Raw genomic sequence first — 16,823 nt, 5'->3', positions numbered from 1 at the left:
GTTAAGTCCGGCTCTCCGCATGACACCTTCAAGCGCAATATTGAACAACAGGCACGAAAGTCCGTCGCCCTGTCGTAGTCCCCGCCGAGACTCGAAAGAACTGGAGTGTTCGCCCGAGATCTTCACGCAGTTTTGCACACCGTCCATCGTTGCTCTGATCAATCTTGTGAGCTTCCCGGGAAAGCTGTTCTCGTCCATGATTTTCCATAGCTCTATGCGGTCGATACTATCGTATGCCGCCTTGAAATCGATGAACAAATGGTGCGTAAGGACCTGGTACTCACGGCATTTCTGGAGGATTTGCCGCACGGAAAAGATCTGGTCCGTTGTCGAGCGGCCGTCGATGAAACCTGCTTGATAACTTCCCACGAACTCGTTTGCTATAGGTGATAGACGACGGTAGAGAATCTGGGATAGCACTTTATAGGCGGCGTTTAGGATGGTGATTGCACGATAATTTTCACACTCCAGTTTGTCGCCCTTTTTGTAGATAGGGCATATAACGCCTTGCTTCCACTCCTCCGGTAGCTGTTCCGTTTCCCAGATTCTGACTATCAGCCGATGCAGACAAGCGGCCAACCTGTCCGGGCCCATCTTGATGAGTTCGGCTCCGATACCATCCTTGCCAGCGGCTTTGTTGTTCTTGAGCTGTTGAATGGCATACTTAACTTCCCCCATCGTGGGAGCTGGTTGATTTCCGCTGTCCGCTGTGCTGACGTAGCCATCGCCTTCGCTGTCCTGACCTTCTGTGCCTGTGTTCTCTGCGCCATTCAGGTGTTCATCGTAGTGCTGCTTCCACCTTTCGATCACCTCGCGTCCGTCCGTCAAGATGCTCCCATCCTTATCCCGGCACATCTCAGCTCGCGGCACGAAGCCTTTGCGGGATGTGTTGAGCTTCTGATAGAACTTCCGCGTTTCTTGAGAACGGTACAGCAACTCCATCTCTTGGCATTCCACCTCTTCCAGGCGGCGCTTTTTGTCCCGGAATAGGCGGGTTTGCTGTTTCCGCTTCTGTCTGTATCGTTCCACGTTTTGCCGCGTACCATGCTGCAGCATTGCAGCCCGCGCTGCACTCTTCTCCTCTAAAACCTCCTGGCACTCCTCGTCGAACCAATCGTTTCTTGAGCTCCGTTCCACATATCCGACAACGCTTTCGGCAGCGTCGTTAATGGCTGCTTTGACTGTCCTCCAGCAGTCCTCAAGAGGGGCCCTATCGAGCTCGCCCTCATCCGGCAACGCTGCCTCAAGATGCTGCGCGTACGCATTGGCGACATCCGGTTGTTTCAGCCGCTCGAGATTGTACCGGGGCGGGCGTCGGTACCGTACATTGTTGATGACGGATAGTTTTGGGCGCAGTTTCATCATCACCAGGTAGTGGTCGGAGTCAATGTTGGCGCCACGATAGGTTCTGACGTCGGTTATGTCGGAGAAGTGCCGTCCATCGATCAAAACGTGGTCGATTTGCGATTCTGTCTGCTGAGGTGATCTCCAGGTGTACCGATACGGGAGGCTGTGCTGGAAATAGGTGCTACGAATGGCCATGTTCTTGGAGGCGGCAAAATCTATCAGTCGTAGGCCGTTCTCGTTCGTCAGCCGGTGGGCGCTGAACTTTCCAATCGTCGGTCTGAACTCCTCCTCCTGGCCAACCTGAGCGTTCAAATCTCCTATGATGATCTTGACGTCGTGGCTTGGGCAGCGGTCGTACTCGCGTTCGAGCTGCGCGTAAAATGCGTCCTTGTCATCATCAGTGCTTCCGGAGTGTGGGCTATGCACGTTGATTATGCTGAAGTTAAAGAATCGGCCTTTGATTCTTAACTTGCACATTCGTTCATTGATCGGCCACCACCCGATCACGCGCCTTTGCATATCACCCATCACTATGAAAGCTGTTCCCAGCTCGCGTGTGTTGCCGCAGCTCTGGTAGATGGTATGATTACCTCTAAACGTTCGCACCATCGAACCTGTCCAGCACACCTCCTGCAGCGCTACGATGTCGAAACCGCGGGTCTTCAGTACATCGGAGAGTATGCGAGTACTTCCAATGAAGTTGAGAGATTTGCAGTTCCACGTACCGAGTTTCCAATCGCTAGTCCATTTTCGTCGCTGTGGTCTTTGCCGATTGTTCTGGTCCGTATTCTCTCGTTGACGTTCCTGTGCTGATGTGTTTTTACGGTTGGCTTGCAGGGCCTGACACCAACCCCCTAGATTTCCGGAGGACCATTCCCCCTAAATGTTCGGAGGGCCATAGTGCGCAGTTTAGCTTAGAGTCCTTCTCTGGCACTCGGACGATGATCAGCCGCCCCTGACATGGGGAACAGACGCTGTTGTGAGCCGCTCCTAACGTGGAGTACAGACGCTCCAGGTTTGCAAAAGCAAACCCCCCCTTCCCTGTCAGCATACGACCAAAGTTCCCACCGGGGGTTGGTTACCCGATCTTCCCCAAGGTTACTCGTACCCCGGCCAGTACCACGAGGAGGTAGGGATAGGAGTTGCTGGGCAAGAGGCTAAGGACCGCACAAAGGGGTCTATTTTATTCCTGCAGGTACGCGAGGTACCAATGGTACGCCATGCCCAGCCATTTACCGCGCCACAGTTGGAAATGTCGATGCTAAATAATCCACTGGTGCCATGCCTACATGCCAACTATGAGTGTTTAAAATGTTTTGTAAACTTTAGTATGAACTGCTGAACTCATTTTTGATATCATACAGCATAGAAAGTATAGTGTTTTGCTCATAAAATCGTTTATTCTCAAATAATGTGCTTATTTTATAGGAAATTACCCACGTTTAGGCGTATTAGGCAGATTTTCAAAGTTTGATATTGCAATAAAATGATCAAATATTAGAGTTGTAAGATTTTTGACATCATATTCAGATTCAGGAGACCCAAATTTAGTAAATAGGGAAATTTTTACTCCTCAACCTGCTTTTTTATATGGTGATCAATTTCGCCCCAGAGCGTCATTCTATTTTTTTTTTATTGAAACTATTTTTATAATATGTTAAATATTATTTCATGAAAAATCGATTACATAAACAATCTAAGAGATGAAAAATCGATTACATAAACAGCTAAGAGATGTGACCGTAGCTCGGACCGAAAGCAATAAAACAACAGGTTTGCTTGACGGTCAAACTAGAACTATAACTCAATTTATTGCGATTCAGAATTATATTTGAAAAGTCATGGCATGCTGGGGTTTTCAGTCGCATCAACTTCAACACAAATGTCGGACAACCGATAAACGTATCTCCATTTAATTTCTGATATAGGAAATTGCAAAAAATGTTGTACGCCACTCGTTGCAGAACTAAATATTCGTCGTAATTAATTCAACAACTAATAGGGTCGATGTACCAATAGCCGCATATCTAAAAACAAATATTCGTATAAAATCGAAAAATAACGCTAGCGTCATTATTTTTACATCATCTGAAAGCTTTTTATCTTGGTTTTGTGGGAAAAATGTGAGAACTGCGAAAACTCATATGTTTGCATTTATTATCGCTTGTGCCACTATAGGAATACATGTGCCTATAGTAGCACTATTTCTAATTTCTTCACGGCGTTGGCAAAATACTAATCAAAACCTATTTTTACAAAGCTTTTATATTTTTCCTTGAAAGTGTGGATCAAAAGCTTTCGTTTGATGTAAAAAAAGTACTTAATTCATTAATTATTTCGTATAATAAAAAATAGTTTCTCTCAGTAGTGCTACTATAGGAACAATAGGTTAACTATAGGCGCAAGGGAGCTCAAATTTTAAGCAAAACTAATTATTTCGATCATTTTTTTAACAAAATCAAGCTGTGTATCAATGGTACTTAGATAAATAGCTCCTGACCTTCATGTCAAAAAATATTTTGAAAAGATTCATAGCAAAACGGCCGTAAAAAGCCGCTAGTGCGACTATAGGGGACTGTCCACTAAGGGAACACTGACCCTATATAATCTTTTTTTTTTTTAAGGCATTTTGTGCTCGTGGCAACTACTGTGCCGGAATCAGTTGATCTGTAGCTTCTTTGCCGATACAGATCTATTTTCAACTTATCTATATTTACATCAACTTTCACTCTCTCCTACTCTTTTACTCTCACATCGAGCAGTTTGTCTCAGTCACCATCTGATACTGACGGAGGATGGATGTGCTCCCCAAAGTATGGTCCTCCGTGAGGCGTCTTCTGGTGGCTGGACGGGTTTTTTTGTGGAGTGGCTGGGAATCGAACCCATGACCTTCCGCTTATTGTATATAGTCTTACCGAGCTAAAATTTCTAAACAAGCTAAAGCTCGAATAAGTCGTATGGGCTTCGTAGCCGTGCGGTCAGAGTTGCTCAATGTCAGTCATATTAGCTGATGGCTGATGTTTTAAAACTATCAATATCAGTTGCGAACTATCAATATCACTTTGATTTGACAACCAAAAGCAGTGATGCGACATCGCACTCTAGATCATAATCACTGCAGAATGAATGATCACGTGATAATTATCCAAACTAATAATGTTTTTCAGTGACCAACACACAGTTTCAATCCATTGGCAGCACTATCAAAAATATCGTACTGATAAATTGCTATTTTGATTGCTTAATTTAAAGCTAAACTTAACCCAACAGTGATATACATATGTCGAATTCGTTTTTGAACCTAGGTTGGAACTGGCGCAACCCGTTCTGAATCACAGTTTCCACCCCAACCCGATTCAGGTTCGACGGAACTACAATTTATTTTTTTTACAATTTGGTTTGTTTATGTGTTGATCACCGACCCAGTTCCTAAAAACGAAAACGACAATAGTTTATCGCCATCAATGCACTGGTGATGGAGTAGACAGCATGATGTTGATGTGATATGGAATGATTCGATTTGTATCGCAGTCGGCCTGTACAAATCAGCAATTTTTTAGCATTCATAGTTACAGTGAGCAACTCTGCGTGCGGTTAGTGTCACCGAAGCATTTAGCCACATCGTGCTAAGGAGTGTGGGTTCGATTCCCGCATCAGGCCGAAAAACTTTTCGAGAGGAATGTTTTCCGACTGTGCCACTGGGCGTTGCATGCTAGTCCGTTGTCTAGTGTGGTGCTTTCTTCAAAGGGCAAATAGCCCACTGGAAGCATTAACGAGTAGAATCTTTTTTTTTTTTTTTAAAGTCGTTCAAGTCCAATGTGATATAATATAAATGTGATATATAGTGCATTGGTTCAAGGGCTGAAAGCCATAGGCCTATTCACATGACGTCTCAAATCAGCTGATCGGGAAGCACTTTGACAGTTCTTCTATGAAAATGACAGGCCCGTGTTAGCACCGGTCCTCCACCGATGTAAACAAATGCATAGACGGATCTGTCACATGAAAAGGCCTATTGAGCCCGATGTGCCCCATCATAGATTTCTATACAAAAGGGCGTATGTTAACTATGTGCAGACTGACGCAACAGTGTAGCGTGAAATGACGGAAATGACAGACGATTCTTTTTGACATTGGATATATGTTTGCATCTTTGGTTTTTGTTGTCGAGCTTACTGTTTATCCAGTCAAAACAAACGTGCAAAGTAACTAGGCTATTAACTATTTATTCGTTGATTTTTTTTCCAGACACTGCGTCATAGTTTCCCTTTTCATCTTGAAAAAAGTTAAAGTTAATTTTAAATGCTACGTACAATTCTCAAGCTTGCCTACAGCAAACAAAAATTGCTTGTCCGGAACTATGCTCGCCGTGCTCGCAATCCCGGAGTAGATCGTCGGATGGCACTGCTGAACCGGGACCAGTTGCAGACAAACCTGAACGAATTGGAACAACTGGAGGAGGCCGATTTCAGTCAGGTCCACAAATCACACAAACAATACGAGCAAGAAGCGCAACGCTACCGAGAACGCTTGCAGAGTTGGATCGTAGGAAATAAATACTTCAAAACTAAGCAGCTTAACTTTCTGACTTGGTCGGAGAAGGAGCAGATTCGTTACCTGCACAATTTCGATCCGGAAGAGTGGAGCATTGATAAGTTGGTGGAAAGTTTTCCTGCGGATCGTTATACTGTTGTGAAGATTATCAAAGCTAAGTGGATTCCAAGAGATACCACTCGAGTCCAAAGGCATGACGAAGCGGTTAGAGAAAACTGGGAACTTTTCAAATCGGGTCGGATTAAGAACATCGACGATGGATTCGCAGAACATTTGAACAAGTTTGTCCATCGCAACTTCCAGGAAGTTCAGAAGCCAAAGGTGGAACATAAGCGGCTTTACGACATTCGACAACAGGGTCAGGAAGGGGGAGAATTTTCGCAAATCATAACCAGCTGTAAAAAGTACGCTAATGAACAAAATCAGGTTGATGTCAAGAGGATCGGCGAGGAGGATCAAATAGCGCAACACGACATACCGGAGATTCCTATCAAGGCGCCGAACCAGGACATGTTCGTGATGAAAGACATATCCGATAGGCAGCCGAAAACACTTCAGCAGGTTAAAAGAGAACTGGGCATGCCTCCAACGTCGCTTGATAACTCCGATGATTCCGATGCATCTTCCCTTACCTCGAGCCGTGATTGCCTGATTAATGTGAAGAAATATGAATCGGAACTGGTATCGTTCGATCCGAGCAACACGTCCGTACAGAAAAAATCTGACCTCAGAGAGAACATCCATATTCCTCGTAAGCTGTATAAGAAAGGCGCCACCTATCAGCTGGATGATTGCTTCTACGATGACGACGGTGAGTTCCTATATAGAGTGCCTGGCATGACGGGCCGGTCCGGTCAGTGATGGGTTATGTTTTGGAATTGTTACTCGAAAGTCAACTTGTGATGTAGGTCAATATAATGAAAGTATCCTAGTAGTTGAAATAGGCGATTTTGATAAGGTTTTTTACGAAAGAAATTCCTTGGATTTATAATAGTATGTAATGCTGATAGCGTAAGCAGTAGGGCCTAGATAGCGGTAGCGGTAAACGCGCAGCTATTCAGCAAGACCAAGCTAAGGGTCGTATTTAAAAATCCCACCGGTCGAGGAGCTTTCCGGGTTGGCAATTTTCTCGACTTCCCAGGACATAGGGTATCTTCGTACATGCCACATGCAAAAATTGTCAATTCGCAAAAAAAAATACTCAGTGGATGTGAACATTGAAACATTAAGCTGAGAAGCAGCTCTGTCCCAGTTGGGACGTAACGTCAGGAAAAAAAGAAGGTTATATTAGAGTTCAGAGGTTTTTATTTAAATAGATGCTTAGTGGCCTAGAAATTGACACTTTTTTAACAATCAGTACCTACCACAAGTTTCGCCTGCAGAGCAAAGATAGTCGTTATCTAATAGACTTTCATTTTAGTATGGTTTAGTTCAGTCATGGTATATAAAGGTTGATATATCTGTCTAAAAGGTTCTACAGTCGACTCTCCATAACTCGATATTCAAGGGACCATCGAGTTATAGAATACACGGACGCAAAAAATCATAAAATCGAAGGAACATTTTTCTCTTTTTCTAATACATATATGATCACTCCTGTAAGAAAGCATTACTATTTTGTTAATAGTATTTTACAAACTATTAATATATTATTTGAAAACTTTTTTCAAAATACTCGAAAAATCACATTGTTTACACTGACTTTTTTTTATTATTTTCATGTTTTTCAACTTTTATTACAACTTGCAAGTATTTATTCACCTCCAAAAATGATTCAGACCTCGTTTCCCCATATAAAAAAGAATTTAAAATAGATATCGACTTATGGAGAGAAATTTACCACTCACGTGACATCGACTAGTGGAGATATCGAGTTATAGAAATATCGACTTATGGAGAGCACGATGTATGGAAATTTGAAGGGACCGAAAAATCCATCGAGTAATAGAGTATATTGAGTTATAGAATATCGAGTTGTGGAGAGTCGACTGAATTGCTATTCTATTTTTGGAGAAATTCCTTAAGAAATATCTTGAGAAAATCTGGTTGGAATTTGTTGACAATTAGGGTGCCGGTGCCATTAGTGGTGGTGGTTGGCCCCTACACTGAGGAAACTGGAGTTATGTTATTCATAACACCTTTCGTATGAAACAGTATTTTGTCAGCTGAAAAACATTTCATACGATTCGTATGATTCCCATAAATCGTTTATGAAGAGCATACGAATCAAATTCAAGATTCATACGAGGCTCTATAACATTTCATACGATGTACTTATGAAATCCAATGCAAGCCTTGTTTGAAAAAGTTCATACGTTTTTCTTATGAATCGAGTCTGGTCTACTTTCTATTTGGATCAAAATGGCGTTTGTACAGAAGAAGCTCGCGAATTTCATAGTTTGGTCAAGACCTTTGCCGTGTTTAGAGGTAAAAAAAATTATCGATAATTCTACGTAGAGCGTAAATACGGCGGCCAAAAGAAGAAATTTGTAAAGCTTTATCTCGTGCAATGGGAGCACAATGGGAATACGAGGTTATCAAGAAGGGTAGAACAAAACGTAAGTTGAGTTATTAGATTTTATCTTATGTTTCATATTATTAATCGACTATCTCCTTCAGAATCTGTTCAACATCTCAATGAAACTTTCTGGAGCGGTGCCAAACTGCCAGGAGACTTCAGTTCTGACAACGGCAATATTCAATTGGATGTCATTTTCAACGGGGATACAAACTGTTGATTTGTAAACAGCGATCGAAATGTATGTTTTTAAGTGAATGATGTTTTTATTGTAATTTTTTTGCAAAAATATAGCATAGTTTACATATATTGAAGTGCTCATTTCTAATCAATTTAAAAAGTTGCAAACAACATTTTCCAATAAGTGGCCGTGTTTAGAATGAAAAGAACGCTATAAGTGATATTCTATAAGACAAAGAAAACTACGAGAAACGTCTTGTTACAATTGAAATACTGCAAAAGTCATAATAATATAAAATAAATTACATGAAGTGGCCCTGGCCACGATCACAGGGTTTGACGGTGCCAAAGTAGAAGGTGCACCATAATAATACCCGTCTGTGAAACATATCACCTTCCCAATACTTTGGCACACCTCCAACGGTTCATGATTTATCATGAAACGGCTGCATTCAGGCGGAGGATCTGTTAATATGTTTCGGCATATTATCAGGTCCTCTTCGAACGGAGGGACCGCCAGGGCTCATTAGTTACTTATAAACCAGTGCTGGTTGTTTGATGTTTCAATTCGTTTACACGAGCTGTAGAATCCTTTGTACTAATCAGCAATGGTGGTTAAGTTTCGAAGCCAACGTGTGATCAATCGTTTTATAATGCAACATAAGAATGGGTGTTTGGTGGAACTGTGCGTTACACTCGTCGTTATTAAATTTAGTGATTGTGAAGGTGCTAATAGTGATTTTATAATTAAATCTATAGTGATGAAAATTTGAAAATTAAGGTGAAGTGATTCTGATAGTTTTGTTAAAAATATAATGGTTGGTTTGACTTTATTAACGAGATTTTTAGCTCTGGGCTAGTTCATCTCGGGACCAACGGCTTTACTTCCCTTCCGAAGGAAGTCGTCACTATAACTTTTTACGTCATAAGTGACTATGTCGGGGATGAGATTCGATCCCAGGTCCTCGGCGTGAGAGGCGAGTGTTCTAACCACTACACCAGGTCCGTCCCCTAAAAATATAATAATAACGATGTGAACTCTACTAATTTAATTATGGCCATAATACATTGTGCAATCATTTTTCTGAATATAAACTCAATTGCCTAGTTCTTCAAACGTACATGATAAAAGTATTAATACATAATGACAGCGAGTGCAGAAGAATGGATCGAATTGATTTTTTTTAATGTAACTTTCTTGATCATAGTGCTAAATCGTAGTTTGAATAGTAATGACTCTACAGCAACAAAAATAATGATACATTTAAATTGAATATTTTTAAATTACTTAGTAATGCTAACAGATGGTAATGCTAACAGATTTATATGAAAATGGTGTGATGTGAAAAGTGATATAATAGAAAGTATATCTGAAGTGTATTACGAAAGTTGATGAGTGATAATCGGTGATATACGTGATAGTGTCGAAAATAAAAGTGACGATAGTGAGTGATGAAATGAAATGGGGAATGAGGACCTTTTAATAAAACTATTTCGTTCTTCACTTTAACCACTCTAGTAGCATTTCAGGCCTTATCATAGTTTGATAGTATTTTGAACTACTAGACTTCTAAACTACGGCAAGGGCTAATTGCTGCTAGCGTACACAGTGACCATTTGAGCAACATTGCTTAGGAACGTCTGTGTGATGAACGCAATAGAGGCTTATAAAAGCAAATGCTGGGAAGGAGCTTAGGGCAGATTAAGAGTGCCAGTACTACCCCTATCGCTACCGACAAAAAAAAAAAAAAAAAAAAAAATAAATTACATGAAGTGTCGTACAAGGGTCATACTCAAATATATTGAGATTCATACGAGTACAATTTGATGTCCATAACAAGTATTCATAGATTTCATACGAAACATTTATGGAATCTATACTACTGTACTGCAAAAAGCATACTATACCACAAGCTAATTCGTTCATAACGACATCGTATGAAATTTATAATATTTTCTTCTGGTAAAATTTCATACCCGTTTCGTATGGAAATCGATATATTTTTTTCCTCAGTGTAGTGATAAATCCTACTTCCGTTCTGGTCACGATCTTCAGATTATCGTGATTCGTCAACATTCTTATTGATAAAGTGGGGGGACAGGCTTGAAATGGGGTTTGAAAGAAAAGAATGTCAGAACCGGCGACGCCAAACGGACCAACGTAATATGGTGTAGGTAATCTGGGATTTGTGGATTGAATACTGATATTTTTTGCCAAGCATCAATATGGGTGACTTCCGAGGATAGCGAAACGTAAGAGGGGTTATGACAAGGTTGTGGGTAAATCCATCACATTGGAATTGTGACTCTGTGTCTTGTCAGGAATAGGGTCTGATTGGTATGTAGTATGCAATAGAGTTCGGAATAGATAGACAGACTTTGAGGAAAGAAGTTTTGAACGTAAGGCAGCAGCACCTTGCATCTTGGAGGGCGCAGGTCTGGAGAGTTGGGCAGCTGTTTATGCTGGGTTACATTACGTAGAAAGTGGAATCTGTTTTGCCTCGCATAAATTATGGGAAGTATTTGAAAATGGTTTCTTGTTCAGATTGTGTAACGCAAGAAAGAATCTTTAGCTCTGCGTTATATTAGGAGGTTATTATAGTGCAGGGTCGAAGAGAGGATGAATATTTGATCACTTACGCTGCAAGATATTCGTAGTCGTTTTTCGTTTTTTTTTTCTGAAGTACAGGTATAAACAGATATATTTAGCCTAAATAATGAACAATCATACGCGTAGAGCCTACGGGTCATGAAGTTAGGATTGAAATCAAAATAATATTGCGCATTCCTTTCACACCACAGGATTATCGCAGAAGTTTTTACATGTGCGGAGGTGCCGGTAGAGGTGCGCGATTGCGTCGAGTCGGGTCGGTGTTTTCAGCGGACTCATATTTCGCAAATCGAAGAATGAGTGCTCTGAGGGCATCAACATGATTCGATGCGGTCCCACACTTTTATCTGTGCTTTTGCACTTGTCTTATTAAATAGGAATAGTTTGTGTTAGGGAAAGTGTAGGAGAATAAATTATGATTTATTAGAATTTTCTGATAGAGGCATAGTATTGAAAGCTAATGGGGATTTTGACGGTTCGATTGGCGGCTTACCGCCTACTCGCATTTCTCCCTTTCAGGATCTCTACTCACAACAATAATTATTTAACACAAAACTAATATCAGATGGGCCGCCATTCTGTGGAGTGGTGTGGCCCCTTCCTTTCCTTGTTTTCTTATCTTTCCAGAACAACCGAAATGAAGAAGGAAACCTCCAAGCCATTGTGGAGAAGTGATGTCACAACAGGAAGATGTGCAAACCCGGCACGCAAATATTCCCACCTTAAGGTCGTTAACACGTAGAAGGTCGTAAATCGGTGCATTACAATTTGATTACATGGATAATAATAACTATTTACACCCTGACAGAACTGCCTATCTCAAAAATAGGTAGAAGGGCGGGACGATGGTGCGAGCCTACCCACTCTGTCATCGGTGGGCGTCGGTCGTGCTAACTGGTATAGCATGGCCTATGGGGCTCTGCCTGCACAAATCATGTTTTCTTTCTCTTTCACTTTTTTGTGAATTGCTAACAACAATGCCATTAAAGTAAATCCAATACAAGAATGCAGTGCAGAACCTCTTAACGCCTTTTTCGGTAAACGTATTTCCCAGCGTGGGGTTTATAGGGATGTTTGTGTAAACAACGCAGATTGGCCATGGCTAGGGGGTGCGTTGATATTAGCAGATTAAATGATTTACACAAACGTTACCATATTAACAAGTCTTTAGGAAGCCATGTCAAATTCTAACTTAAGTTGCACATACAAGGGAACTAAAATAATGTTAGAATTCTATCGCCTGGTGCCAACACACGGTATTAGGGCACGGTTGCACCTGAGTTCCAAATACCGTGTTTCAGTTATAATTCCAAAATGGCTGAGTAAATGATATATTTTATTCCCCAATTTAATCATACAAACCTCAAGACGTTGTTTGACACAAAAGTTTTAATTATGATGCGCATTGTTCGTTTAATTGAGAGATGTTTCAAAATGTCACCCGGTAGTCGGGGTCAGATGCGCGGTATTTGGAACAATGGTATGTTTAACAACAGCAACTGTAACTATGGTTAAAATTTTCAAAATAGTACAAATCATATTTTTGGTGCAAAATATATAAAACGGTCTACTATATAAAACTTTAAAAAACTTGAAATAATCTTGCATTATTTTTTTCTGATTAATTGAAACTTGAGATATTTTAGCCTCACGGTAATAGGGCATGTCACGGTGGTGTCCTAATTTTTGACATTTGATCCATTTTCACTTTGGCCTTAAAACAATACTGAAATTCATTTCACATTTTTCAAGTAAATTGACAAAAACAAAAAAAAAAAATAATTTGAACTTATTAGCTCTCAAAAATCCATTCGATGGTAGGTCGATTGGAAATTTCATTGGCTTTCGAATGGGAGTAAGAGAACTGAGATGCGTTGAACTATTCTAAAGTTATTACCATTTAAAGACGAACATTGCCTAAAACTTAAAATGTTCAATAACTCGGTAACGGTTAAGGTGAAGATGAATCGAAGAGAAACTTTAAATTTTCAAGTGCACAAATCTGGAGAACCACACGTCCGTTTAAGCTAAAAATTTAATCGATTGGTCACTAGCTGGTGGTGACCAATCGATTAAGTTTTCAGCTCGAACAGGTGTTCGATTCACCTGATTTGTGCTCCTAAAAAATTGAGCTTTGGTTTCGATTCATCTTCACCTTAAGAATTTGAAATATGCGTAGAACGATTCTTTTCATCTAACGTGGTCCTTTATCATCCCTTAAAATGTTTGCACTCATGAATCGAGCACCCTGTAAACATGTATTAAAAAAACTTGAAGAAATATAGAAGTAGCAATTTTAAGATTTTTGTAACTGCCCTGTTTAGGTGAAGATACATCGAAGCCGAACCTCGAATTGTTTAGAGCACAAATGAACCAGACAACCTTTAAAGCTGAACATTTTATCAATTCAAACGTGTGCTAGGATTAGAGTGAATTTAACATGATCGATTACCCTTCATCGAGTGAAAAAAGTGACAAGATGCATAAAAATGTTTTTTGGACCTAAACAAACGAAAAAAATTGAGTAAACATGTATTTTTGGCCTAAACTTAAGCGTTTGGCACTAAAATTGGGACGGGGCTTTAGGACCCTTTTTGAGCTATGTGTTCGATTAATGTTCACCTTAGAATATCGGATCAAGATTCAGATATTTATTTGAAAGTTATTTAAAGGGACTATCAAAGAAACCCTTTTTATTTAGTAAGGTTCTATGAGACGATATTGAGTAATAGAACATCAACTCATGTAGGTTTGACTGTTGTAATTTCACTTGAATTTAAAATAATTGCTTAACATCAGCTAGTGACTAATCGATTAAATTTTCAGCTTGAAAGATCTCCTGGTTCTCAAGATTTCTGTTCTTTAAGATTTGATGTGAGGCTTCGATTCATCTTCACATTAAGAGAAAATAACCGTCATCGTTTTACCAATTTTCGAATCAAATTTTTCGCTCAAAATCGAAACAATATTCATAAACATCTAACTAAACTAATCTTTACCACGAGTAGTGAGTTAATTAATTTAACTTGAAGCGGAGCTTATGAATACAACTAGCATAAGCCTTTTAAAAAACTAGTCAATGTCAAATGACATTTTAAGAACTTCTGATCCATCTGTTTCTTCGTATAAGTTGCACTAACACTAAAGTATCAGAGTTAACGTTGAGCGCATAAACATTTAAATTTGTTTACTTTTTATTTCAGTAATGTAAAACTCTGTTTAAAAACTGTTTTATCATAACATAATGGATACGACACTGGACAAAAAGCTGCTCGGCTTCAGGCAAATTGCCCAAGAAAAGCTTCAAAATATTCTTTGTTCAATCCCACTGGATAAGGATCTCATAATTGAACCGGCTCTGATAAAGCCTCTAGAAAACATTGTAGGAGCATCCTGGTTGAGGTAACGATTCACGAAAAACGCCCACGACGAAGTCGATCTCACACTTCATCCCATTTCAGAAAGAACGGCATCGATAAAATCTACAAATTCGACCCGAAAAATGCCCCACCCAAGCGGAAGCAGTTTCTGTATTTTCTCACCAGCAACCTGTTGACGTTCAAAAGTGCACTGGATCAAATCAGCAGCTACCAGAGTCAGACCTCCAATAGCATTCTGGCGGCGGAATCGGAACGAAATAGCCGCCAGTATCATGTGATGGTGTTTCCGCAAGTGCTGGCTAGTTTTGAACACCTGCTAGAGGAGGAAGGTCTTTATGGATACGTAGATTTGTACAGTTTCCAGTGGGATTTCATAGCACTCGATCAGGGACTGTTAAGCCTAGAGATACCAAACTTGTTTGCCGATGTGTTTGTCAGACGAGATGGTTCATTGCTGGGATCTGTTGCTCAAAGCTTGAGAATATTCAACATGGTGATGGGAAGGCCAAACTTGTTGTTCAGTTTTGGGGAAAATGCGGAGAAGGTTTTGCAAATGATACAACAAATTGATGCAGAACGAAAGGTGAAAAGTGGCGAGGCGAAAGATATTTCAGACTTCAGTGCCATGTTGATCGTAGATCGAGATAAAGACTATCCGTCCTGTCTACTGACTCCAGTCATTTATTCAGGCCTATTGTTAGAAATCCACAAACACAACTCGGGTTCACTGACAATAGAATCTACGGGTAACAAGATACAGAATGGAAAGCTGGCAATTCTTCAAAACGAGAATAACAGTAAACCAAAAAATAAGGAGACAACAAATCTCCGAATGAATGGAGCACAAGACCTCATCTATCAGGAGAACCGGTACCGCCACTTTTCGGAAGTGATAGGCCTTCTAAGTTCACAAGCAAAAGCTCTCGGACTGGAAGGAAAGATGTACTCGAAGGATATGAAACTATCCGAAATGAAAGATTACGTCACCAACAAATTGCCCAAGGTAGCTGCTCAGAAAAAGGAACTTTTTAAGCACTTGCTACTATGCGAAACAATCATGGAGGAAATCGGCGCAAATTTTGAAAAACATCAACTTATTGAGGAAAGCATCCTAACCAACACCAACCGCAAACAAATTATGTCTTACATTGATGAATTACTTGCGGCGGATGCCCACAAGTTCAACACGCTCCGTCTGATTTGCCTGTATCATGTGACCATAGGCCTTACTAGCGAGGACATGACCAAACTTATGACCGCCTATTTGAATGCCTTTGGGTATCAACATCTGACCGTATTCAATAACCTTTTCCAGGCAAAACTGTTCCCAGATACAACCAATCTAACGAAAGCTAAGATCTTGTCGCAAATCTCAATTCCCATTCTCAAAACACCATTCCAAATAGAAGCGAACAAACTCAAGCTACTACCAACAGATGCGAACGAGACCGCCCAGTCACCGGTATCACCGAGCAGCCCGACGACGCCCACCGGAAGCGGCAAGAAGCAATGTCCCAGTTACGTCTTCAACGGAAACTACATTCCACTGATCGCTCAGCTCAGCAGCATGATATTGAACGCGGTCAGCTTCGAGGATTTGAACAATCGTTTCGGCCATTTGGAACGGTTGAAGCTATCCGGTAAAAACTTTGGACCCAAAACGTTGCGGGAGCTCTCTATCACCAGTGCAAAGGCGGACGTCAACCAGTTGTTGCCACTGAAGGTTAAGACGATAGTGGTTTTTGTGATTGGTGGAATCACGTACGCCGAGGTTGCCGCCTGTCAGTTGGTCGAAAAACTAACCGGTGGCAAAGTGGTGCTCGCTTCGGACACTGTGCTCTCCGGGTGTGATTTGTTGGAAAGCGTTGTGGGATGTTGAAATGCAATTAGGTATGTGTATTGAAATGGGTTTGGATTAATAAAGACATGTTACAAATGGTTCGTTACATACAGTTGTTGTTTTATTTATTTTCTATTTAACTCGTTTATTTGGCAGGCTCGGGAGGATTGTATAACATTTTGCGGTAATCCATTTCGCGGTATACCATTTCGCGGTATACCATTTCGCGGTTTGTCATTTCGCGGTACGACGTTTCGCGGTTAGTTCCATTTGGCGGCATGTCATTTCGAGGTTATTACCATTTCGCGGTGTACCGTTTTGCGGTTTGGACCGAGATGTTTCATCTAACTTAACAGTGCAATTTGAAGGACTGCCTGTGTTCAAAAGAAGGGT

The 16,823-nt window shown here is 40.8% G+C and overlaps 2 protein-coding genes and 1 long non-coding RNA gene across 3 annotated transcripts in view; all 3 read left to right on the top strand.

Moving 5' to 3' along the window:
- The window catches only part of LOC5578748 (heterogeneous nuclear ribonucleoprotein M), a 31,825-nt gene extending 15,285 nt beyond the window's left edge, over positions 1–16,540 (top strand). Inside the window, exons 2-3 of the mRNA XM_021853999.1 lie at positions 14,414–14,612; positions 14,672–16,540. Coding sequence (XP_021709691.1) covers positions 14,455–14,612; positions 14,672–16,469 — 1,956 coding nt within the window. The 5' untranslated portion in view covers positions 14,414–14,454 and the 3' untranslated portion in view covers positions 16,470–16,540. The remainder of the gene's footprint in view (positions 1–14,413; positions 14,613–14,671) is intronic.
- Positions 5,650–6,762, top strand: LOC5578747. Its single transcript, XM_001657064.2, has one exon. The coding sequence runs from the start codon at positions 5,650–5,652 to the stop codon at positions 6,760–6,762; it is 1,113 nt and encodes a 370-aa protein (XP_001657114.1).
- On the top strand, positions 11,783–12,333 carry LOC110679434. Its single transcript, XR_002502486.1, has 2 exons — positions 11,783–11,955; positions 12,019–12,333. It is a non-coding gene; the product is annotated as an uncharacterized LOC110679434 (long non-coding RNA).
- Positions 16,541–16,823: the final 283 nt, after the last annotated feature.

This window comes from Aedes aegypti, chromosome 3 (genome assembly GCF_002204515.2).
Source record: "Aedes aegypti strain LVP_AGWG chromosome 3, AaegL5.0 Primary Assembly, whole genome shotgun sequence".
NCBI lineage: Eukaryota > Metazoa > Arthropoda > Insecta > Diptera > Culicidae > Aedes > Aedes aegypti.
The sequence above is the reverse complement of the archived record's forward strand: the minus strand, read 5'-3'. Positions and strand labels throughout refer to the sequence as shown.

What these genes read in the sequence shown, in the direction of transcription:
- LOC5578747 (XM_001657064.2), top strand. Translation starts at nt 5,650, where the DNA reads ATGCTACGTACAATTCTCAAGCTTGCCTACAGCAAACAAAAATTGCTT.